Consider the following 27,501-nt stretch of genomic DNA (forward strand, 5'->3'; position numbering starts at 1 on the left):
GTAATAGAATCTATGAAGCCAATATGAGATTTGCTTATGGACTAAGATGTATAGGGATTGGAAGAGATGGTGGAAACCTTTTATGTGGTATTATGAACATGCCTAGTCCTCCCCTAAAATTTTCTGCAATGAATACTGCTCTCCTCAATGTAGTTGCAGAAGTAAGTGAAGAGAGCATGATAATGGCAGTCCTGGGGGGCAATTCAAGAACATTGTGAAGCAATGATATAGCAGTTTCCTGTGACAGTTCCTGGATATAGAGGGGGGCATACTTCACTGCATGGAGTTTCAACAATCATTAGTGTTGACACTGGAAAAGTATTAGACTTAGAGGTGATGTCTAAATATTGTTCTGCATGTTCCTTGCACAAGAAATATATTGATGCAGGTAAAGAAACAGAATGGCAAGAAGCCCATAAAGCTGTTTGTAGCAGAAATTATGCAGGCTCCAGTGGTGGGATGGAAGCTGCAGGTACGAAATTCATTTTCCCTAGATCTTTGCAAAAGTATGGAGTAAGATAAGTACAGTATTTAGGAAATGGAGACTCTAGTGCTTTCAAGAATGTAGTTGAATGTCAGCCCTATGGAAAAGTTTGCACTATTGAGAAACTGGAGTGCTTAGGCCATATTCAGAAGCGGATGGGTGGATGACTCCGAAGACTTGTTGCAGACAATAAAGGCAAGCTACTAGAGGATGGGAAGCCACTGGGAGGTAAAAATGGACATACAAAGAAGAGAATTGACAGCCTACAAGTCTATTATGGTGCTGCAATTAGAAGTAACCTCACAAGCTTGGACAGTATGAGGAAAGCAGTATGGGCCATTTGGTTTCATTACTTGTCAACAGACACTACATCTCAACATGGCCTCTGTTCTAATGAATGGTGCAAATTTGTGAAAAGTAAGGGAAGTGGGGAAGCTTATACCCATAAAAATAACCTTCCTTATGAGGATTCAATGGCCGTTAAATCAACTTTTAGAGCACTGGCTTCACCAGAACTGCTAGAAAAATGTCTGCATGGGAAAACGCAGAACCCAAATGAAAGTTTCAATGCTCTTATTTGGAAAAGATGTCCAAAGACGGTGTTTGTTTCCGATTTGGTGGTGAAGATTTCTGCTTTGGAAGCTGCAGCATTGTTTAATGGTGGGAATGTGGCAAGATTTCACATCCTCAGCAAGTAGGGCTTTACATCTGGAGTCTTCACTGAGCAGATACTGCAGATCATCGATAAGCAAAGAATCGCGAAGGCGGAGACTTCAGTCCAGAACATACAAAAAATTGCTAGGCAAAGGAGCAGAGAAGCTAAAAGAGCTGTAGAGGAGGATGATGAGGAAGAAATGGAATATGGATATCGGCAGTTTTAGCTAAGGTAGGATAGATTTTTTTACATTTCATCCAAACTTTAAAATGATTTTTCTGCAACTGAAGGTTTCCTGCTTTCAGGAACACATATATCGGAAACTACTGGAAGGATTACAATTAAATTTGGCACATCTATTCTTTTACTTTGAAGCAATATTTAAGTGGAACAAAATTTTAATCGAGATACTATACACAGTTTTGTGGTTGATAATATATTGAAAAGTTTGCTTGTAAAAAATGTTCGAATCCAAAATATGGCAGAAAATAATAGCATTAATTTACCAAAAAGTTACTGCACTTAATTGTACACCTATTAGTGTAGATTATTTTACCATTAAACAAATTTCCAAATTTGCCTCAAAATTATGAAAAAGTGTACCTTAAAAAAATAATGCAATAAAAAATTCAAAATTATCTCACTGCATTAGATTGTTATTAAAAATTCTGAATTTTTTTTAAAATCATATTAGATTTCTATGTGTAAAATTTCAATGAGATTGAACAAAAAATGGCAAAGATATGGATTTACAAAAATATCAGTGCAAGACTGCCACCATCTCCCCTTAAACCTTTGAAATGCATTGTGAAGATAAACAGGGACTGGTAACAGTAAATTTGTTGTTGCATTCAGCATAATTATTGTGTTTGAGTAAAAGTATTTGTCTCATTGCAAGTTTTTAATACTTACTTTTACTATACTGTAGCAATTCTTCCCTTGAATGCTTCAAGTTTCATTGGGCTATGTCACTTTGTAGTGACAGTGTGTGAAAGTTAGTTTCATCCTTAATGTTTTGCATACCAGTGTGTTACAGAATGACGGGATGAAACCATTTTTATATATTTTATCTAGTATCATTTGTTCATTCATCTGTAGACAGATTTCTTAGTATAGGTATCATGGTTAAACATACATACATGGATTGTTTATAGAAGTATTGCATAAAATGATGGTGGAAGAAACAGGACATACATAAGCATGTCATGATATGACGTAGACTATTTGTTACTGAATCATATAAGGCAAAATTAAAGGAACAGAAAAAACCTGATTCAAACAAGAGTTTGTACATGTGCCCTTGCTTTAGACACATTTATCTATAAGCACATACCTTTTGTGTGTAGTTGCTGTCAAGTTTGTGTAGGTTTCTGATATATTGTAAGGAAACACTAGTCATGTAAAGGTTAGTTTTCATTTCAATGCTGATTTTCACTTCAATATTGACAGCCTTTTTATTCTCATTATATCATATCGGAGACTGTTGTATTCTCTGAAGAACTGTTGGTAGTTGGTTTATTGATAACTAAAAGTGTATTGAAGGTGTGAAACAAGGTAAATGGGGGAATATGAATACAGAATCTAAAGAGATAGGAACACAGAGAAGACACCATAGGAATATTACACTGAAGCACCAAAGAAATGGGTATAGGTATGCGTATTGAAATACAGAGATATGTAAAGAGGCAGAATATGGCATTGTGGTCAGCAACACCTGTGTAAGACAACAAGTGTCTGGCAGTTGTTAGATTGGTTATTGCTGCTGCAGTGGCAGGTTAACAAGATTTAGGTGAGTTTGAACGTGGTGTTAGTCGGCGCATGAGCGATGCAACACAGCATCTCCAAGGTAGCGATGAAGAGGAGAGTGTTCCATACGACCATTTCAAGAGTGTACTGTGAATATCAGGAATCTGGTAAAACATCAAATCTCCATCGCTGTGGCTGGAAAAAGATCATGCAAGAATGGGACCGACGAAGACTGAAGAGAATCATTCAACATGGCAGAAGTGCAATCCTTCCACACATTGCTGCAGATTTCAATGTCGGGCTGTCAGCGTGTGTCAGCGCCACCTGGGCCCATCAACACCAACATTGGACTGTTGATGGCTGGAAACATGTTGCCTGGTCAGATGAGTCTTGTTTCAAATTGTATCGAGGGGATGGACGTGTATGGGTATGGAGACAACCTCATGAATCCATGGACCCTGCATGTCAGCAGGGTACTGTTCAAGCTGGTGGGGGATGTGTAATGGCACAGGGTGTGTGCAGTTGGAGTGATATGGGACCCCTGATACGTCTAGATATGACGCTGACAGGTGACATGTATGTAAGCATCCTGTCTGATCACCTACATCCATTCATGTCTATTGTGCATTCCGACGAACTTGCGCGATTCCAGCGGGACAGTGCAACACCTCACACATCCAGAATTGCTATAGAGTGCCTCCAGGAACACTCTTCTGAGTTTAAATGCTTTCGCTGGCCACTAAACTCCCCAGACAAGAACATTATTGGATGCCTTGCAAGGTCAGGAGAGATCTCCATCCCCTTGTACTCATATGGATTTACTGACAGCCCAGCAGGATTCATGGTGTCAATTCCCTCCAGCACCACCTCAGACGTTAGTCGAGTCCATGCTACATCATGTTGCTGCACTTCTGTGTTGTGGGGGCCCTACACGATATTAGGCAGGTGTACCAATTTCTATGGTCCTTCAGTGTATAATAAGAGGTTTGGTAAGTTCTGTGAAGTAAATACAAAATTTTTAGGTCAAATAGACAAAATTCACTTTAGTTTCTGTTGTGTGCTGCAGAAACACATTGAGTGTCCCATGTCTCCTCATGCTTTGTAGGGGGTTAAAGAGTTTTGAACAGTGTTTGTGATACATGATCATATACCATATGAAGAGGGTATTTTGGTGTGATTAATACTCTCATTTTTTTCTACACTCATGTTAAAGTGACAATAGCTTTTTTAGCTTAATAGTAAACTTCAGTGACATTTGGTGATCCTTGGAAACAAGTGTCATGTAGGATTTATAGTTGTTTGCAAAATAAATAAATAAATAAAAACTCATAATTGTATAATATTTTAAGTGTGAGAGCTAAGACATTAAAAGGAGCCTTCTTAGTCAATGGACACGTAAGAATGAAGGTGAAACTGTAATCTGACAGCAATTTTGGTGCTCTCATTCTGATCATACTGGCTGCTATTATCATGAAACTGTTTCATTAAAAACATTAATCAGCATCACATCATTGTATGTGTCTTTCTATAGGCTCTCATGCACTGTTGAAATAGCTTTTCCAAGTGATAATGTGCTTCTATATCTTTATAGAAAAAAGATGAAGTAATTTCATCTTAGATGTGTTTATCATTAATACCTACATACTGTATAGGTCATTAAATGTTAATTCTAGTTTACCGGTTTTACCTGCTTATTTTCAGTGAAGAAAATGTGTGGCATTTATGTCATGCTGTAAGTAATCACCATCCTAAGGAACTCCAGCACTGTTATGTAGTATTTGTGTCGAACGACCACCGTACTGTCCCATTATGGAGGCAGAAAGCCGGGCATGAAGAAGAAAAACTTGTCATATGGGTAAGTTTCTTTGTATTATGTTGTTCTGTAACTAGTAAACCTTATTCAGAACATAAACGTGAGAAACTGTGTGTCAACATATGGTTTAATTAAGAAACAACAATCTGATTTTAAACATTTATGAGTTTTACTACAGTCTAAATTGTAAATGGTAATTTACAAATACATTGCTGACCTGCTCGTAGCCCTGTTAAGATATCAGTATTATACTCTGTCACATTGATTCGTCAAAGTGCAGGAAAACTTCACCATTCATTAAACAATATAGTGAGTGGTTCCCACTTCACTAGCAGTCTTATTAGCACACTTTTGTTTAATCTTGTTTCAGTACTTCTTACAAATCACTTCATGACAACTAGTATAATATAGTAGAGGTGTACATGTCCCGCTTTTAACCCGCCCATGCTTGCCCGGTGGCCAGGCGGGCAGGCCGCCGCTCGTTGTCAACAGAACGGGCAGGCTGCTTCACTCCCAGCCAAGCCAAGCAGAACCCAACCCGGGCAGGCTGCGGGAAACTTGCTTGCCTGCTCATATTACTGCTGAGCTGCGCTACGCAGCCATTTAGTCTGCGCGCGTCATTGTCGTATTATGAACGTTAATCAAAAGTTTTTATTTTACCTGAGCACCAAAAGACAAACCCCAACATTATATATATATGTATTAATTTCAGGTAAAAAAAATATTGGTTTTATTTGTATATTCTTCCTTTACGCGTATATTTCGAGCTTCTTATCTATATAAATAAAAATTAATTGCCAAATGTGTTGATAAGCGTAAAACTCGAGAATGCCTGGACCAGTTCGGCTAAATTTTTTTTGCTGTGTTCGTAATTCTCAGGACAAGGTTTTTATGAAATAAAATTTTTCGAAAATCGACCGAAAAATTGGAAAATTTGACAAAAACTGAAAGTGCGTTTTCATTGTGTCCGTGTGTTTGTATTGCATACAATCTTGGTGAAATTTTGCACACTATACCTTGAAACCAAGAGGAAGGTCACAGTCTACATAAAATTTCATATGGTGCATGGCAGAGGTTCCTTTACATAACAGAACTCGACAAATTGTACGTATTTATTCTGATCTTGATGAAATTTGGCACACTTGATATTCAAAGCAGGATGAAGGGCGCTGCCTGCTTAAAATTCTGAATGGTGCATGGTGGAGGGTACTTTACGTACACACTTCTACACCAACCTACAATTTTATTCCGATCTTGAAGAAATTTTGCACACTTGACCATCAAGAGGAACATCACTGTCTACATAATATTTCGGACAGTACATTGAAGAGAGTACCTTACAAAAGATTTTGACATCGTTTGCGAGTTACCATGAAAGTTCACTATGTACGCATGTTATACACACATTTCTTTTAAACGAAATGTCTATGATCTTTTTGAAATTTGAGAGCTGTCTGACACATTCACAGTCATCGTGTTGGACAATTCGCGCACAGCAAATGTCGTTTAACAGTTGCAAACCATTTTTGGTTGAGTGAACGTGTTATATTGGCTGCAAAAAACCTTGATGTTAACGAAATGAATTTTCAGATTCAAAATATGACACCTGGCGAATTGCTGACATACAAGTCGGTTTATTCCGTTACTAACCAAGATGATGTAGTCAACTATCCTACGGAATTTTTAAATTCGCTGGATTTCCCCGGATTACCGCCTCCCAATCTGTAATTAAGTCGGATCGGCAATCATGTTGCGAAAGGTAAACCAGCCACGTCTTTGTAATGGCACCCGGCTTGCGGGGAAGAAGTTAAAGAACAACGTAATCGAAGCCACAATTTTAAAAGGAAAGTACAAAGGTGAGGACAGTTTGATTCCAATATCACTAAGATTCCGACCGACATGCCATTCGACTTTAAACGGTTATAATTTCCAGTGCAGCTTACGTTTGCCATGTCGATAGATAAATCGCAGGGGCAGTTGTTATATGTTTGTGGCATCAATCTTGAAAATCATGTTTTTCACATGGCTATTTGTATGTCGCATATTGCCCTGTCGGGACACCTTCAACTTCATTTGTTTACGCACCAGAAAACAAAACTATCAATGCTGCGTATCAAAAAATATTGCAATAAATGCTACCTAGCAATAAACTTTGACACTGATTCACTGATCACCACAAAAGTTGACAGATATATATGAGTTTTCATAGATAGGTGAAGAGGAGATGAACTGAGGTGGCGGAATCCAACAGAGAGAGGACGAGGAGAAGGATAGAGGGTGGGGGGGGGGGGGGGGGAGATGGGCCAAGGGATGGGTTCAAAAATGGTTCAAATGGCCCTGAGCAATATGGGACTTAACTTCTGAGGTCATCAGTCCCCTAGAACTTAGAACTACTTAAACCTAACTAACCTAAGGACATCACACACATCCATGCCCGAGGCAGGATTCGAACCTGCAACCGTAGCGGTCGCGCGGTTCCAGACTGTAGCTCCTAGAACTGCTTGGCGACTTCGGCCGGCCAAGTGATGGGGAGTGGGGGGCGGGGGGGGGTGGAGGTGATCAAAGAGATAGTGGGAGAGGACTAAATGGATAGAGAGAAAATACGGGAGGGAAGATGGACTACGAGAGTATGGAATAAATAAATGCCCAGGCAATGCAATGCAGTCTGTGCTGCACTTTTCAACACCGAAACGGATGGATATTTGTACTAAAGAAGTGAACCTCCACCCCCCAAAAAGATTGGTCACCTCCCCAGAAGAATAAATTATCTACGCCTCTATTAACCACTGTACTGCAATGAGAACCAAATTAAGATTTTGGAAGTCTAGATTCTTTAACTTAAGTATGTTTCAGCCAAGTATGACACCAATTATATAAATATTTAACTACGTTTCCAGGATGTATTTTACTGGTTCTGTGAATTCATTCGAAGTTGGAAAAATCATTCTAAATTGCCAAAATGCATTTTAACAAAATCGAAGTACTTGTTTCGTATCCAGTTCGTCTAAAAACTATAGTACTGGGAATACAATGGCGACCCTGAGCCATTTTTCGCGGCTCCTACGTTTGCGTCATGAGAGTCCACACTTGTAGTCTAGGTCTGCATCATGAGGGACCATATTTCGAACCATCATGATGCAGACTAAGATGACGAGTGTTTACTTGCATGATGCAAATCTAAACGACGACTCTAGACCCTCATAACACAGACCTAAACGACGAGTCTGAATCCTCATGACGCAGATATAGACGCTGTGGAGAGTGGCTCAGAGTTTCCATTATATTCCTACTACAATACATTCATGGAAAAAGACGCTCTTCATTTTAGGAGTATTTGTAGTGTCTAGGTCTTCAGCATCTTGACTCTGCATGTGGGATTCCCCTTAATATAGAAATACAAGAATAAAATTACATTTTGCAATGTGTGTGGAACTCAACAAAATAAATTGTAATTTAAACTCATAATGTGTATTGCCTTATTCCACAAATGAATATTTTATTTTGCAGAACACTTTTCAACATAAAATCTTTACAAATTTTCCTTCAGTTCCCCTGAAAGTATTATTTAGGCCAAACCAGATACTCCTAAAAATATTTGGCTACTTTTGCAAACCCAAGTAACAGAAAATGGTTTACAAACAATAATTAATGTCACTTGGAAGGATTGAAATCAAAAATTTTAGTCTAAAATAAAAATGAACTGTATGCATTACAAAATTTCTATCTCAGAAATTGACGCCCAGAAAGCACAAGAAAGAAATCTGCACTCTTAATTAGTAAATTTGCGCTCAAACTCATAGTTTCCCGTTTAATGTTCTACTGTATTTTCAATGTGTCTGCTGATTAGTGTTTGAATTAATTATGACGAGATCGTTAAGTCTGTCTGCATTAAGACGCAATCGTTTTTCGCTAATTAGGTTTCCAGCGCAACTAAAAATTCTCTCACTAGACGCACTAGTGGCTGGTATATTTAATATTTTTCTTGCCACACACGCAAGTCGAGGAAGTCGTTGGGAGTTATTTTTCCACCACTGTAGAATATCTCCCTCGTTCACACAGTGTTCTTGCAAGTATCTGCTGACTTCATCATGTAGGAGAGGAGGCTCTTCTGCCCAGTCCTCAAATTTCGCCATTTTGTACGGCCCTGGATTTGTTTCTTGGTTGCTGTGATTGGGCACTTGTACTGAAACTGTACAGGTTCCAATTAATATTTGCAGAATAATGTGAAGATCGTACTACACATAGTTGAAATTATAATAGGTTTTAGATGATGCTTTCATTTATCATCCTGTAAAGTCTCCAGAAGATCAAAACTAACTGCAGGACGATTTAAATAAGGTATATATTTTTGGTGTGAAAATTAGCAGTTGGCAATAAATAATGACAAGAGTGAGGTTATCCCTGTGTGTACTAAACTAAGTCCGTTAAACTTCGTTTACAAGATCAACCAGTCAAATCTAAAGGCTGTAGATTCTACTTAATACCTCTGATTACAATTACGACCTACTTAAATAGGAATGGACACACAGAAAATGCTGTAGGTGTTTTAATGACAAAACACTCTTTTGGAGCATTGCTACGAAGTTGGAGAGCCTTACTATTGACGGAAGAGGTCGAGAGAGTCTAAATAAGGGCAGCTGGTTTGGTATTATCGTAAAACAGGGGAAAGAGTGTCGCGGAAATTACACAAGAGTTGGGGTGGTAATCATTTCAACAACGGCGTTTTTTGACGTGGCGCGATCTATATATGAAATTTCGATCACCAACTTACACCTCCGAATTCGAAGAGATATTGTTGAGTCCCATATACATTGGAAGAAATGATCATCAGAATAAAATACAAAAAAACCAGCGCTCAGACGGAGAGCTGTAGGTGTTCTATCCCGCGCGAACTTCGAGAAAAGGAGACAAATAAGTTGAAAGTGGTTCGATGAACCCTCAACTAAGCATTTGCGTGTGTCTTGCAGAGTAACCATGTACGTGTAGATGAAGAATATATGCATTATCTTAGGAGCTTACCTTCAGCACACATCTGTCGTGCTGCTTGGTAAACTTCAATTTTTTCATCCTCGGTTAACTTTCTTAATGTGCGGTAGTTAGCCACCATAAACGTTGCAATTTTATGCAACATACTAACGCACATTTTCTGTTCTAGGAAGGCATTAGCGGCTTGTTTCAAAGGTTTCATGTCCTGAAAATACATTTTCTCAACATACATATTTCACAAGTGGTTCTATAATATTCAGATGGAATAAAATTACAAACCTCTTCATCGTTATCCCGTACGGTACAGTGAGTTTTTAAGGCATAAAACCACGGTAGAACTAAATGTAGGGTTGGATCCTTGTCACACTCTAGATCAACTGTGGCTTCTCTAAACGGCTTAAGAAATTCTATAAGCTGGCCAGTTATATAGTGGTCATAACCCAGCATCTTATCAGAGGCACCTTCATTATGTAAAACAGCCTTCACTGAATCAATCTGAGAATGGACTGATACAAGCATGTCAAAATAACTATTCCAACGAGTTGAAACCCACTGCTTTAAAGATGAGTTCAGTCTCACACAGAGACCTCTTCTCTTGAGGTACGAAACCGTAGCCCGCACTGTATTAAGAATGGCTAATATATTTGGAACATTTTCTTTCAAAAACTGTTCGCTCAGAACATGTTTCAAGACTGTGTTTATACTATGAGCCATGCATGGAAGACGCTGATATACTTCGAGAGCTTTGACAATGTTACTGCCCTGGTCTGTGACAAACGTAATTTTGGCAATGTCTTCACGAGAAACACCCATAGTTTCTAAGCCATCTTCCAACTCGTTTCGACTATTCGAGCCAGTTTTTGGGCAGTCAGGAAACGCAGAGCACATTAGTACATATTTATTCAAACGCCAGTCTGAATTTATGTAATGCATTGTCACGGACATGTAATGCACCCCTTTGTAATTGTCTGTCCATAGATCAATTGTACTGGCACATATACCAGAACGAATCACATGCACTATATCTGGGAGCATTTTGCTGTGCACTTTATCAGCTAAGGTTTGAACTTTCCTAGCTACTGTCACTCGGGAAGGCATAACATTTTTAATATCAACTGAGCCATATTTTTTACCTATGTCGATCAGTGTCTGCCCTAAATTAAGAAATCCTTCTCCCTCTATACTGCTAAATGGTCTCAGGTCCTTAGCACACATTTCGACGCACTTTTCGGCCACTAAATCTTTGTCCTCTTTCAAGATATTTACGGAGTGAGGGAACTGCTTGTCAAATTTGCACACATGTCGTAACATACTCGAGGTTCCCGAATAAGTACTTAAGAGCTTTTTACATAGTTTGCATTGAGACACACCTACCGATTTATTTGAAGCGGCCTCATAAACACATGAAAACGTTTCCCATGCGGCACTTGTGCTCTGTTTCGTTACCAGCATGTATTCGCCAGTTGTCAATTTTTTTTTCAATCTCACTGAAGTTCGACCTATTCATTGTGCTGCCTCCACCGTTGCGAGAAATGAACTGCAGGCTAACTACCTGGCTACTCTAGTCACGGTAGCTTGACAGCGCAACCTGTTGTCAGGCGCAGCAAGCTGAGCGGGTCCCGTGAAGCTTGGCAGGCTTGCGGGAACCCAGGTAGCCCGGGCTTACGGGAGCCCGTATCGCCCGCATTGCCCACTATGCCTCAGTACACGCGCACTCTTGTGTTTACATCGCGGCAGGCTGACCTGCATCAATGGTTGCAGAGGTGCTAGGGGCAAGCAGGCTGCAAGGGGAATTTGTACACCTCTGTAATATAGCCACATAAAAAGGCTATAACTAGCTGAAACTAGTAATAGGGTCATTCCATGCCAAGTGGTCTAGAGATTTGTGCATGACCATCACAGATTTTGATGAAATTTTGTATGAACAATCGTACTTGTCCCTAACGACCATAGGTAGTCTCACAATCATTAATTAAATACTCCCAGAGATATAGTCATTTGTTTGACCTCATAGTGCAGCTGTCAACTGTGCACCCATGAGTTTTTGGTAACCTTAGAGACATATCATCTCGGCTAAATTTTTGGGAAAGAAACAAAATGAGGTAATTTTTTACTTTTTGTGCTCTCTTCAGTGAGATAATAAAAAAAGATTTCCTGAGTGATTTGCATACAGCCAAGATCTGGAAAAAGACACTTGAAAATAATGTGAAGTTAGTAAATTTTTCTAAAAATGTCAAAAATGGCTATTTTTGGTGCACTCATTACAAAAAAGTTTTGGTGCAAACTTTTATATTGTTTTCATTAGAAAGGCTATGTCATCAACGACCAAAACTACATTTGGTGTTTTGTTTTTCCTGTAATGTGGCCAAATAAGGCACTGGAGATCATAGTGGTAAAATCGTTGCATAACAGCTGCAGCACACATCGTATAAATAGCCTTCGAGTTTTACACCATTGCCACATTGTGCAAATACTGGAGAAGTTCACAGCAGAGTTCCTGACATTTCTTGAAATGGATTCGTGTTATAGAGAATTATTAGTATGTCTTTATTGTGTAATGCTATTGATGTGCTACTTTAATTCCAGTTTAAGGTCTAGCGTACTTGGTGTTTGCATAGTTCGCAGTTAATGCGGAACATTAGTGTACACTTGAAAAATTGCATAAATTTGTTGGTACGGTCTATGGTGACATAAACACTGCTGGTTCATTTTAAAGTGAGAAAACCAGCATCCCCATCATCATAGGGACCATGCCTGATAACTGTGCACCAGCAGCCACAGGTGAGTTTCTTTAGCACAGATTCCCAAACATAAGGGTCTCTTCACACTGGATCCCAACCAGGTGATACATTTCTATAAGTCTAAGAGGCTAAAGCTAGAAGAGGTCTCATTTATGATCCTAAGCATATGTTTTCTACAATTTTTAAAATTTTCATTAGTTTGCTGTAGAATGTCATGACAAAAACTACAGTATTGGCTAAATGTTATCACTGACAGGATTATTTGGGAAGAAATTTTTGTAAGACAGTATCCAAAAAATTACACTTTCCAAATGTGATTACCTTAAATTATTAGAGGCACAAAAAAGAGAAATCTGTTATTTTTATTGAAGTCCTTATTCTATTTCATTTTTTATAAAAGATTTGCGTAGATGTCAAAAGATTACTGCCTTGCAGTTAAGCTCATTTGCTAGTGACCAGGACTTTCAATATTATTTTCCACAGAGAATACTAAACAATTGCAGAACATAACAACAGATGTCAGATTTGATTTGAGTACAAGCGGGATATGGGCCAATATAGTTTCATGTGTATCCCACAATTACTTCCACAAATCTCTAGACCACAGAATTACGCCCCAGAAAGAGATGGGTGGATAGAGTTGTAGAAGATATGAAAAAGCTGGGTGTCAGAGGATGGAGACGGAAAGCCATGGATCGGATAGAATGGCAGGATATTGTGATGCAGGCCAAGGCGCATCAAGGGCTGTAGAGCTGAGGAGTTAGTAAGAAAGACCACTTGACATGGAACGGCTCAATACTTTTATTATCCTGCATGACTGTGACTAAATGATATAATTTTAAATACATTCACATGCAATTTTAATTAAACGTAAAGTAAAATCTATAGGTCTTATGGAGAAATTCTTTTAAAGTAGCTGGGATTGCCTTAGTTTGTTGTAATAACTATAATTGTGCAACTTGTTTTCTCTCTATCCCTTAATTGACTATTAAGATTAGTATACGAGTTAGGTTTCAGTTCATGCTATAATAATAGCAATAGATTTTGTTCACACCCAATTTGTTGACAAAATTGAAGTTTTAGTAATGACTGAAAGAATTTTTTGTGAAATAATTGAACACCTAAAACTAATAGTTTTGCATCCTACTCATGATGGGAAATATGTTTGACTTGTTGGCAATAGTCAGACACAAAATCTTTGAAGGACATTCATAATGAGACTTGGATCAGTAATCAAGAAGTAATTGTGGCAACAAAGTACAGAAAGCTGTAAAAGTAAAATGGATCTGAAAGCACCCATTTAATTTGTTTGTTTCAAGTAGCATTTGTGTAGCATTTGGGGTGAATAGGGACAAGGCGAAAAATACCGGAAGTAGTTCTGGTGACACATGTAACTTAAAAATATTTAATTTGATGATAGACAAAATTTACTTTTAACAACTTTATTTACTTACTGGTTACCCTCATTCCAGTGTTTCACAATGCCTAGGACATATAAAAGAGATCCTCGATCGAACATACATCGTCCTGTTGATGAAAAGATTATAATGCAGGCAGTTCAGGCAGTTGCTCGTGGAATGTCTATAAGAAAAGCAGAAAAAAAATTTGAAATTTCTTAATCAGCCCTACAACGTTATGTGAAGAAATCAAGAGACACGCTTGCTGGGAATATTGAGTTCAGGGAGAAAGGTGGTCAGACTTGCCTTCCTAATCATCTTGAAGAACAACTTGTTGAATGTCTTACAGTTTGTGCAGGTTGGGGATATCCATTAAGTGCCTTTGACTTGTGTTGCTTTGTAAAATATCACTTGGACAGAGAGGGCAAGAATGTAGCTAAATTTAAAGGTAACATGCCTGGATATGAGTGGGCACTTGGCTTCCTCACTAGACACAAAACAAAACTCTCCCAACGATTGTGTCAAAATATTAAAAGGAGCCGAGCACAAGTGTCCCCAGCAGTTATCAACACTTACTGGAGCCAGTGTACCACCACATCTGATAATAAACTATGATGAGACTGCTCTCTCTGATGACCCAGGCTGACGAAAACTTATTTTTAAAAGAGGTTGCAAATACCCAGAGAGGGTGATGAATCAAAGCAAGTCCAGTGTATCTGTCATGTTTGCAGCATCTGCTTCTGGGATGCTGTTACCCCCCCCCCCCCCCCCTTCTATGTAATCTACAAAGCAGCTTATATGTATGACTTGTGGACTGAAGGCGGCCCTCCAAGTGCCTTTTATAACCGCAGTAAGTCTGGCTGGATGGATGGAAATAGCTTCCTTGACTGGTTCCAGAGAGTTATAATACCTTACTGTCGGCGATTTGAGGGGAGGAAGTTCGTGACAGGTGACAATTTAAGTTCTCACTTATCACCACCAACTGTTATCAGGCTATGCGAGGACCATAACATCTCGTTTGTATTCCTTCCTGCAAATTCGACGCATCTGACACAACCATTAGATATTGCCCTATTCCGACCACTCAAGATAAACTGGATAAAAGTTCTTGAGAATAATAAATCCAAAGCAAATGACAAATGTAGAGCATTTGAGAAAAAGTATTTTCCATCTCTTCTGAAGAAAACATTAAATTTAATGGAAGAAGCATTGGTAGATAATATCCAATCTGGTTTTCAAAAGGTAGGTATATTTCCTCTTAACCAGAAGAAAGTACTTGACAACTTGCCAATTGAACATGAAGAAAATGATGGAACTGCTGCCCCAACCTCTACAACAGACAGTCTGACAGAATTTTTAAAAATAATGCGTTATGGGAATGATGACACAGAGCAGACAAGGGGTCGGAAAAAGAGACTGAATGTCCCAGCCGGTCGCAGTGTTATTCTGGCGGACTTTCAGAAAACTAATGTAGATGACCATGAACAGTTATCAGATGAAGAAGAAGAAACCATTCCAGATGACCTACACTCTTCTGTAGAAGATGCGCAAAATGGTGATGCAGCCACTGCAGATGAGATAAACAATTTAAAGGAAGGAGACTGGGTTAAGCTCAAGTTTTCTTATGATAAGTGTGTGAAGGTGTTGATTGGAAAGGTTCTTCAAATTGATAAAGAAAATGGACAATACAATGGAACATTTCTTCGCCAATCGAACAAGTGCTCCGATGTGTTTGTTTTTCCTGATGTGCCCGATGAGTGTGTTTTCTCAAAAGCTGATATTCTTGGTGTTTTGAAGGCACCAACTGTGCAAAGAGGACGTTACACCTTCAAACCAAACCTATTTATGTAATGACTGATTTCTTTGGATAATCAATTTGCTCATTTTTTGTTAGCCCTTATGTGTATAATTGTAAATTGTATTGTAAAAATTATAGTTATGGGTTTAAAATAAACAAAAGTTCCTTTACACTGCTACATTTATGTAATAAATATCATGAAATTCATCTTGAAAAGAAAAATTATGTCCCTATACAGCCCACCAGATATTTGGATAGGGAACACAGTGATAAATATCAGATATTTGGATAGGGAACACAGTGATAAATAAATACATGTCCTGAAACTTCCTGGCAGATTAAAACTGTGTGCCCGACCGAGACTCGAACTCGGGACCTTTGCCTTTCGCGGGCAAGTGCTCTACCAACTGAGCTACCAAAGCACGACTCACGCCCGGTACTCACAGCTTTACTTCTGCCAGTATCGCAGGAGAGCTTCTGTAAAGTTTGGAAGGTAGGAGGCGAGATACTGGCAGAAGTAAAGCTGTGAGTACCGGGCGTGAGTCGTGCTTCGGTAGCTCAGTTGGTAGAGCACTTGCCCGCGAAAGGCAAACGTCCCAAGTTCGAGTCTCGGTCGGGCACACAGTTTTAATCTGCCAGGAAGTTTCATGTCAGCGCACACTCCGCTGCAGAGTGAAAATCTCATTCTAAATACATGTCCCTTTTCACCCCGACGTTGGGGGGAACAGGGACACAAACAAGCGAAATATATACATGTGTAAGAAAAAGGAGAACAGATTTTTATTATATGGCATGGATTGCATGAACAGTGTTACACAATATAAAAATATAACCTTCAGTACAGAAGTTATTTACTGTTCACAAGTGGCAAAAGAAACACAAAACTGTCCCTATTCATCCCATTTTACGGTACATGTATTTGTAGTTTACAACTATAAATAAGAAAAGCTCCATAAGTGGCAGTGTAGCTTTGCAAACATGTAAATCAGTATTGTTTCTGCTCAGTTCGCTTCTGTCAGCAAATCATAGCCCAAGATATGAGACATCATGAAAACATAACCATCATCGCATGGGATTCTTACATAAACTTGGCATCGAAAGGTCAGGCTGTCACTACAAATTTACTCACCAAATAGTAAAATAATACTGAATAAATATTGAAATAAAAATCGCTGTGTTCTGTTGTATCATCAGGAACATGTTTGTGTAATGTCACTTATCCTCTGCTGTGATTGGTTGATAGAATGAGCCCAAGCAGGCAACTTGTTGATTTACCTGTTTGTGAAGCTCAAGTGCCATATTTGGAGGTTTCTCTGTTTATGGTTGTGTACTAAAGTACTTAACTTGCATGATGAAGCACATTAAAGATCTCTCCAAAGTGTGTTGTTTTGGGTGTGTTTTGTTGTGCTCAACTACTGGGAACAAGGTGCTTGCAGTTAAAACTGTTGCCTCTGTTCTGGGTTAAGTCTGAAAATGATTTCATTATTGCTGGAAAAGGAATTCTAGGCGATGAAACCAGAAAGCTTTTAAAAATCATGAAGAAATAAGTAACTCACTTAACGGTGAATGAAATGATGAAATGCACTGGGCTGACCCTTCAAATTGGGCTGACAACTCTCTCAGCCACAGATCCATGCAAGTTCATTTTTATGGACTTAAGTTCTCATTTCAACTCTAAGATGATATTGATGAACACTGATGTCATGATGTAAGACATGATTAACAGTGTGGCAACAATTAACCAAAGTTTATTCATCCATCCTCAAATTAACAACATAGAAGCTGATACAAGTAAACAGTAAGAACACGTGAGAGCAATTGCCTGCTGCAGTGACCTTATTTATGGGAAGACTGTGCAGTGGCTACCGTGCTGTGTACCCAAGTTCTGTAGCCTACTGCTGGCAGCCTCTGGTGGCCGGCGCACACAATGCCATCGGTGGACGATTTGGCATGTAGCACACCAGTGGCCTGGTGCTGCAGCATGTATGCAGGTATTGCATTCAGGGTTACAGCACCCCTCTCACCTTGGGGAAAGGGTGCTGCTCTGATGCAGGTGTTTGGGTAACTGGTGAGATAACTATTGCCTTTGCAGCAAGTGATGACGGCAGTATCGGAAGGAGATTCTGGGCTGAAATGCGTGAGTGAGGATGGAAGTCGCACATCCGTGGACATGCACAGTGACTGCCACTGCCCCTCCCCCTTTCCTCCCCCCATCAGGCATTCCAGCAGCTCCACAGTATTATTCACCTTAGCTGGAGTTTCAGGGACAGCATAAGGGAACAATTGACAGGAATGGGGGAAAGAAATACAGTAGAAGACGAATGGGTAGCTCTGAGGGATGAAGTAGTGAAGGCAGCAGAGGATCAAGTAGGTAAAAAGACGAGGGCTAGTAGATATCCTTGGGTAACAGAAGAAATATTGAATTTAATTGATGAAAGGAGAAAATATAAAAATGCAGTAAATGAAGCAGGCAAAAATGAATACAAACGTCTCAAAAATGAGATCAACGGGAAGTGCAAAATGGCTAAGCAGGCATGGCTAGAGGACAAATTTAAGGATGTAGAGGCCTATCTCACTAGGGGTAAGATAGATACTGCCTACAGGAAAATTAGAGAGACCTTTGGAGGAAAGAGAGCCACTTGTATGAATATCAAGAGCTTAGATGGAAATCCAATTCTAAGCAAAGAGGGGAAAGCAGAAAGGTGGAAGGAGTATATAGAGGGTCTATACAAGGGCAATGTACTTGAGGACAGTATTACGGAAATGGAAGAAGATGTAGATGAAGATAAAATGGGTGATGCGATACTGCATGAAAAGTTTGACAGAGCATTGAAAGACCTGAGTCACATTGAAAGACCTGAGTCGAAACAAGGCCCCGGGAGTAGACAACATTACATTAGAGAGCCAGTCCTGACAAAACTCTACCATCTGGTGAGCAAGATGTACGAGACAGGCGAAATACCCTCAGACTTCAAGAAGAATATAATAATTCCAATCCCAAAGAAAGCAGGTGTTGACAGATGTGAAAATTACCGAACTATCAGTTTAATAAGTCACAGCTGCAAAATACTAACGCGAATTATTTACAGACGAATGGAAAAACTGGCGGAAGCCGACCTCAGGGAAGATCAGTTTGGATTCCGTAGAAATGTTGGAACACATGAGGCAATACTGACCTTACGACTTATCTTAGAAGAAAGATTAAGGAAAGGCAAACCTATGTTTCTAGCATTTGTAGACTTAGATAAAGCTTTTGACAATGTTGACTGGAATACTCTTTCAAATTCCAAAGGTGGCAGGGGTAAAATATAGGGAGCGAAAGGCTATTTACAATTTGTACAGAAACCAGATGGCAGTTATAAGAGTCGAGGGATATGAAACGGAAGCAATGGTTGGGAAAGGAGTGAGACAGGGTTGTAGCCTCTCCCCGATGTTATTCAACCTGTATATTGAGCGAGCAGCAAAGGAAACAAAAGAAAAATTCAGAGTAGGTATTAAAATCCACAGAGAAGAAATAAAAACTTTGAGGTTGAGAGACAGCAAAGGACTTGGAAGAGCAGTTGAACAGAATGGACAGTGTCTTGAAAGAAGGATATAAGATGAACATCAACAAAAGCAAAACAAGGATCATGGAATGTAGTCGAATTCAGTCGGGTGATGCTGGAGGGAATTAGATTAGGAAATGAGACACTTCAAGTAGTAAAGGAGTTTTGCTATTTGGGGAGCAAAATAGCAGATGATGGTCGAAGTAGAGGGGAAATAAAATGTAGATCGGCAATGGCAAGGAAAGCGTTTCTGAAGAAGAGAAATTTGTTAACATCGAGTATAGATTTAAGTGTCAGGAAGTCGTTTCTGAAAGTATTTGTATGGAGTGTAGCCATGTATGGAAGTGAAACATGGACAATAAATAGTTTGGACAAGAAGAGAATAGAAGCTTTCGAAATGTGGTGCTACAGAAAAATGTTGAAGATTAGGTGGGTAGATCACGTAACTAATGAGGAGGTATTGAATAGGATTGGGGAGAAGAGAAGTTTGTGGCACAACTTGACTAGAAGGGATCGCTTGGTAGGACATGTTTTGAGGCATCAAGGGATCACAAATTTAGCATTGGAGGGCAGTGTGGAGGGTAAAAATCGTAGAGGGAGACCAAGAGATGAATACACTAAGCAGATTCAGAAGGATGTAGGTTGCAGTAGGTACTGGGAGATTAAGGAGCCTGCACAGGATAGATTAGCATGGAGAGCTGCATCAAACCAGTCTCAGGACTGAAGACCACAACAACAACAACAGCTGGAATCCACTTAGTACTTGGACTGCCTGCATGCCACTTTTTTTCTGGACCACTCTAGGGAGCCACATAGTTCATCCATGTAGATTCTTTCCTAAATCCCCTTTGTCATTAGTTTGTAGCAGACGACTGACTACTACAGCCAGGGACCTCTCCTATTACAGGTATCCCAGTACCTTAGTCACAAATAATAGACCGCAGTTTACAGCAGTTGCAGCTGGAGATTCAGCACCAATAATGGTATCACACACATCACAGCTCCTGCATTTCATTCTGCCTCAAACAGCCTGGTGGAATGCTTTGTCCCTATTTTTAAGACCCAAATGTCAAATGTTAAGAGGACAGGTCAGTCTGAAGTGGCTCTGATTTCCTAGCTTCTTACAGAGTGACACCAATCGACTGCAGTCCGGTGGGTTACTGTATGCGCATCCTCATTGGGTGTTGCTTGAGGGGAAACACCTTTTCCTGTGGGCCCTCTCATCTAGTATACCTTCAGGTAGACCCCAGATTAGGTCTGGAGGTCAATTTCAGTTAAACAGGCCTGTTAGTTAAGGAGGCCATTGCACGAGGATTGCTCCACAGGTATCATAATCTGCTTTGGGTGTGTCATCCGTATTAGACCTGCCTGCCATGTGAGGGACTACCACAGCAGTGGATACCTCTGCTGCACGATCTCCAGCATCTTGCTAGATACAGCTGTTTGGCCCTCGCATCTTGTTTGTGTCTGCTGTTGGAGGTCCTCATGGACATTAAGCCTGTTTCTTGACTACAGCTCTTGCTTAAACTACTCTACCCCCTTCCTCTCCACCCCCCCCCCCCCCCCCCCAAAGCCATGGCTATCAACATCTCACAAGTGCTAGCAAAGACTCACCTGGCATCATTGTGTTGCCACAATGCCGTGAAGGCGTATCGATATGAACAGTGCCACTTTATTCATCAGCTGCACGACACCCATGTCCAGTATAGCCGCTGCCGGTGAGGAACAGCACAGTATCTCCAGCCAGCTCGAGATCTGAATGTAGTGTTGTCTGCCTACTGCTGTTAACTACTACTCAGATGGACTGTGATAGCATTTGGCTGTGTAACTAAATTCTCTCTCCAGCAAGTGGTTTCCACCTCTATAACTTGAGTTGTTAATGCCGAATGTTCTGTTTGTGGTCCTAGATAATCCACAGGATTAGTAATGCTTTCGAACAATGTGTCATTCATTTTGTGTTTCAGTGTAATCAAAAAATGGTAACAAGTGACTTGTGATCAAAATCAGGGCTACAAAAGTAACTGCATCAGTCTCAATTGCTCATTGAATTAAAGCATCACAATGGTAAACCAGAGGCCTCCAGCTCAAATCTGGTCCTGAGCATGTTTGATTTGAGTTTTGGTTTGTGGGCAGGTAGATAAAATTGAGACATTCAATGATGTACACACAGTTGCTCTCATAATTGGCTATAAAAGTAATCTGATGGTGTGTATGATACATTTGCTCATTCACTCAGATACTTCCTACAGACACCATAAAACAAACATGGATACAGGTAACTGTTCACATACCTTTATTGGCAATAAGAGTAAAACTGGGCATTCAGCACAACCTGCCAAAAGAACAACCATTGCTGCATTAGATTTATTTAAACTGTTTGATAATCAGTATAACTACATTACACAACTGTGGTTATTACAGCAACTATATATACAGCTGTACTCTGTAAGTTACTGATGTGTCTAATAGAGGGTACTTTTATTGCATAATCTATTAAGATTATTGTATTAAGATTTCCCTTTCCATTCACAAATGGAGAATGGGAAGAATGACAGCTCGTATGATACTATGCAAATTGTCACCTTTCGGACTTTACCTACGTAATTTCTATAAAAGATAGAAATGCAGGGCACTGTAGATTATTCAGTTTCTGTCTTGAGAGTCAGTTCTTCAAATTTGTGAACAAATTATCATGAAATGATCACTGCCTTTCTTTAGGTGTGCCAGTTAAGATTTTTCAATACTTCTTTTACTCTCCTTCCCATACAAACATGGTTGTGACCATTCACATACATCCTTTATACAACTCAGCGTCTCCTACAGCAACCTGGCATGTGTCCCACACACTTCAGCAGGATTCAAGTACAGGTCATAAGTGTTGTTTACAGCCTCATACATAGCCAACATGCCGTTTCCCAGTATTCTCTCTCTGTGTTGTAGCCTTAGTTTTACTTTGTCTACAGCTGAGCCTATATGGTGGTTCCACTTCATATCTGTACATACTGTTCCTCCCAAATGTTTAAGTGGTATGACTGATTAAAGTTGTGATACATTAAACTGATCCACTGACAAATTCAGTACAAAACTTGACTGGGGTAACATCAGACTCTAGTGCTTCTGTGTTTTTGCAATTTAAGCTGTTTTTCAACATGACTAGTACTGATTGCTATGTCATTCATCTTAGCAGCAGTACAGGTATTCTGCAAAGGCTGCAGTCATTGATCTTTGTATGTGAATTACCATTTGAAGACAGAATTCAGTCTCCAGAATGAGATTTTCAGTCTGCAGCGGAGTGTACGCTGATATGAAACTTCCTGGCAGATTAAAACTGTGTGCCCGACCGAGACTCGAACTCGGGACCTTTGCCTTTCGCGGGCAAGTGGTCTACCAACTGAGCTACCGAAGCACGACTCACGGCCGGTACTCACAGCCTTACTTCTGCCAGTACCTCGTCTCCTACCTTCCAAACTTTACAGAAGCTCTCCTGCGAACCATGCAGAACTAGCACTCCTGAAAGAAAGGATACTGCGGAGACATGGCTTAGCCAGAGCCTGGGGGATGTTTCCAGAATGAGATTTTCAGTCTGCAGCGGAGTGTACGCTGATATGAAACTTTCTGGCAGATTAAAACTGTGTGCCCGACCGAGACTCGAACTCGGGACCAGAATTCAGTCTGTTGGCTTCTGTTGTGCTGTTTCCTGGTTTGCTTCCTGTATTGTAAATAAGTATGTGGAGACATTTTTTCACCACTGACAGTGCCTTAACATATGACCAAAATCTTTTTGGGTTCTGGGACAAGTCATGCATTTTGCTGTGCCACATAATGAAGGCTTTGCAGATTGCTGTTATGGTAGCTGAACATGTTTCAGTTAAAAAGGAGATGGGTCCTGAACAAGTTAAAACAACCAGAGTTCATAAAGTTTCAGCAGAGGCATTAGAAAAAAATGACTGAAATAAGCAAAAGAAATAATTTAGAGGGAATGGGTAGCTTTGTTAGACAAAATGGTGAAGGTAGCAGAGGAACAACTAAATGAAATGATCCTAATAAGAGTCCTTAGATAGCACTCTATTAAATTTAATTGATAAAAAGAAAGAAATGCTGCTAATAAGAGCTGAAAAAGAGTAGACACCTAAAAATGAGACTAATGGGAAGTGCACAACTGTGAAGCAGGAATGGCTAGAGCAGGAAAAGGAAATATTAAAAAGGAAACACTTTCGCCCGTGTTATGCAAAATTAAAGAAACCTTTGCACAAAAGAGAAGCTGCAATATGGACATCAGGAACTTGGATAGCAATAATGTATTTTATGGGCAGTTATAGTGTAATTTTGTAGCCAATGTTTGTATTATGTTCTTGTCGATCTTTGTTACATTTTTCATAGCTGAATTTCTAAGTACTGTATGTTCTTTATATGTATCCTAGATCACTGTTTTACAATGTTATGTTGAAAATAAAAATATACTCTACCTATCAAACACCTTATAAAGGAAAAACAACCACTTACCTATAGCAGAATGATTTGTGGCACACACAAATAGTATTCAGGAGCAGACATCTGAATTTCCTCCTGGCATGAGAAATTGCTTTTCCATTAAAATTAGAAAGGATATGTATCTCTTCAAAGTATCTACACTGCTGAGCCCTGCCATTCTAGCATTACTAGTTGCTGTAACCCAGTTTGCAATATGTGGATAAGCACCATGGCACCAGCCACCAGCATGCTAAACTTCAAATTATCCACCACCAGCACCTGCACGTTCTGGCCATCAGAGGTTGTCTGCAGTGGGTCACAGTACTTGTGCACACAGTACGGCAGCTGGCTCATTGTCTGGGGAGCCTTCCTCTGTATAAGGACTGTGCAGCAGGCACTTGGTCTCAGACGTATTCTTACTGTTTACTTGTACATGCTTCTATGTTTGTTTTTCATTTGTATGTGAATGAATAAACTTCTACATCTACATCCATACTCCGCAAGCCACCTGACGGTGTGTGGCAGAGGGTACCCTGAGTACCTCTATCGGTTCTCCCTTCTATTCCAGTCTCGTATTGTTCGTGGAAAGAAGGATTGTCGGTATGCTTCTGTGTGGGCTCTAATCTCTCTGATTTTATCCTCATGGTCTGTTCGCGAGATATACATAGGAGGGAGCAATATACTGCTTGATTCTTCGGTGAAGGTATGTTCTCGAAACTTTAACAAAAGCCCGTACCGAGCTACTGAGCATCTCTCCTGCAGAGTCTTCCACTGCAGTTTATCTATCATCTCCGTAACGCTTTCGCGATTACTAAATGATCCTGTAACAAAGCGCGCTGCTCTCCGTTGGATCCTCTCTCTCTCTTCTATCAACCCTATCTGGTACGGATCCCACACTGCTGAGCAGTATTCAAGCAGTGGGTGAACAAGCATACTGTAACCTACTTCCTTTGTTTTCGGATTGCATTTCCTTAGGATTCTTCCAATGAATCTGTCTGTCATCTGCTTTACCGACGATCAACTTTATATGATCATTCCATTTTAAATCACTCCTAATGCGTACTCCCAGATAATTTATGGAATTAACTGCTTCCAGTTGCTGACCTGCTATTTTGTAGCTAAATGATAAGGGATCTATCTTTTTATGTATTCGCAGCACATCACACTTTTCTACATTGAGATTGAATTGCCATTCCCTGCACCATGCGTCAATTCGCTGCAGATCTTCCTGCATTTCAGTACAATTTTCCATTGTTACAACCTCTCGATACACCACAGCATCATCTGCAAAAAGCCTCAGTGAACTTCCGATGTCATCCACAAGGTCATTTATGTATATTGTTAATAGCAACGGTCCTATGACACTCCCCTGCAGCACACCTGAAATCACACTTACTTCGGAAGACTTCTCTCCGTTGAGAATGACATGCTGCGTTCTGTTATCTAGGAACTCTTCAATCCAATCACACAATTGGTCTGATAGTCCATATGGTCTTACTTTGTTCATTAAACGACTGTGAGGAACTGTATCAAACGCCTTGCGGAAATCAAGAAACACGGCATCTACCTGTGAACCCGTGTCTATTGGTTAATTGTGGCTGCAATCTTATTTGTGTCTTACATTATTACACAGTTTGTGACGTGTGGTGTTCCTTCAGTTCTTCTGACTGTAGAGGCATTGCACAGATCTCTCCTCAGGTGGAAGCAGCAGCAGGCTCTTATGGTTGCTATTATTAACTTGTCAGCCATATTGACAAAAGAGGCTGTTGCAGAGGCAACAGAAAAAGCACGCGAAATCCCGAAGATTGGCTCAAATTTACAGACACGCGAACTTTGGCATGGACTTCAATGCGAGATGCCTTTAATAGGTTCCACAACGAAACATTGTCTCGAAATTTGGTAGAAAATCCGAAGAAATTCTGGTCGTATGTAAAGTACACAAGCGGCAAGACGCAGTCAATACCTTCGCCGCGCAGTGCCGATGGTACTGTTACCGACGACTGTGCCGCTAAAGCGGAGTTATTGGACGCAGTTTACTGAAATTCCTTCACCATGGAAGACGAATGGAATATTCCAGAATTTGAAACACGAACAGCTGCTAGCATGAGTTTCTTAGAAGTAGATACCTTAGGGGTTGTGAAGTAACTCAAATCGCTTGATACGGGCAAGTCTTCAGGTCCAGATTGTATACCGATTAGGTTCCTTTCAGATTACGGTGATACAATAGCTCCCTACTTAGCAATCATATACAACTGCTCGCTCACCGATAGATCTGTACTTACAGATTGGAAAATTGCACAGGTCGCACCAGTGTTTAAGAAGGATAGTAGGAGTAATCCATATAACTACAGACCTATATCATTGACGTCGGTTTGCAGTAGGGTTTTGGAGCATATACTGTATTCAAACATTATGAATCGCCTTGAAGGGAACGATGTATTGATACGTAATCAGCATGGTTTCAGAAAACATCGTTCTTGTGCAACGCAGCTAGCTCTTTATTCGCATAAAGTAATGGCCGCTATCTACAGGGGATCTCAAGTTGATTCCGTATTTCTAGATTTCCGGAAAGCTTTGGACATCGTTCCTCACAAGCGACTTCTAATCAAGCTGCGGGCCTATGGGGTATCGTCTCAGTTGTGCGACTGGATTCGCGATTTTCTGTCAGGAAGGTCGCAGTTCGCAGTAATAGACGGCAAATCATCAAGTAAAACTGAAGTGATATCAGGTGTTCCCCAGGGAAGTGTCCTGGGACCTCTGCTGTTCCTGATCTACGTATATAAATGACCTGGGTGACAATCTGAGCAGTTCTCTTAGGTTGTTCGCAGATGATGCTGTAATTTACCGTCTAGTAAGGTCGTCCGAAGACCAGTATCAGTTGCTAAGCGATTTAGAAAAGATTGCTGTATGGTGTGGTAGGTGGCAGTTGACGCTAAATAACGAAAAGTGTGAGGTGATCCACATGAGTTCCAAAAGAAATCCGTTGGAATTCGATTACTCAATAAATAGTACAATTCTCAAGGCTGTCAATTCAACTAAGTACCTGGGTGTTAAAATTACGAACAACTTCAGTTGGAAAGACCACATAGATAATATTGTGGGGAAGGCGAGCCAAAGGTTGTGTTTCATTGGCAGGACATTTAGAAGATGCAGCAAGTCCATGGGATCCTTACCAGGTGGGATCGACGGAGGACATCGAAAGGGTGCAAAAAAGGGCAGCTCGTTTTGTATTATCACGTAATAGGGGAGAGAGGGTGGCAGATATGATACGCGAGTTGGGATGGAAGTCATTAAAGCAAAGAAGTTTTTCGTCGCGGCGAGATCTATTTATGAAATTTCAGTCACCAACTTTCTCTTCCGAAAGCGAAAATATTTTGTTGTGCCCAACCTACACAGATAGGAATGATCATCAAAATAAAATAAGAGAAATCAGAGCTTGAACAGAAAGGTGTAGTTGTTCGTTTTTCCCGCGCGCTGTTTGTGAGTGGAATGGTAGGGAGATAGTATGATTGTGGTTTGATGAACCCTCTGCCAAGCACTTAAATGTGAATTGCAGAGTAATCATGTAGATGTAGATGTAGAGGCTCCCACATTGTCGGCAAACCCATCTCCCTTTCTCCCTAATGACAATACGGCCAAAGTCTGGGAGGCTTATCAGAAGTGGCTTCAGCAGCACTTCCTCGTATTTTGTGTCACTGATGCAAACATGTGTAAGGCTTTGTTGCTGTCTCAAGATTTTGCCTCAAATCTACCAGTTGTTGTGCCAAGTAGCCCCATTTCATGAACATGCCTTGCCTTTGTCTGAGAAAATGTATACGTTGTTGTCAAATTATCACCATAAATGCACACACACTACTGCAGCTTCT

At 40.1% G+C, this 27,501-nt stretch overlaps 1 protein-coding gene across 1 annotated transcript in view; it reads left to right on the forward strand.

Annotated features, from left to right (window-relative positions):
- LOC126469992 (protein N-terminal glutamine amidohydrolase) overlaps positions 1-27,501 on the forward strand; it is a 98,106-nt gene that overhangs the window by 16,166 nt on the left and 54,439 nt on the right. Inside the window, exon 2 of the mRNA XM_050097443.1 lies at positions 4,587-4,740. Coding sequence (XP_049953400.1) covers positions 4,587-4,740 — 154 coding nt within the window. The remainder of the gene's footprint in view (positions 1-4,586; positions 4,741-27,501) is intronic.

Source organism: Schistocerca serialis, chromosome 3 (assembly GCF_023864345.2).
Source record: "Schistocerca serialis cubense isolate TAMUIC-IGC-003099 chromosome 3, iqSchSeri2.2, whole genome shotgun sequence".
Classification (NCBI taxonomy): Eukaryota; Metazoa; Arthropoda; class Insecta; order Orthoptera; family Acrididae; genus Schistocerca; species Schistocerca serialis.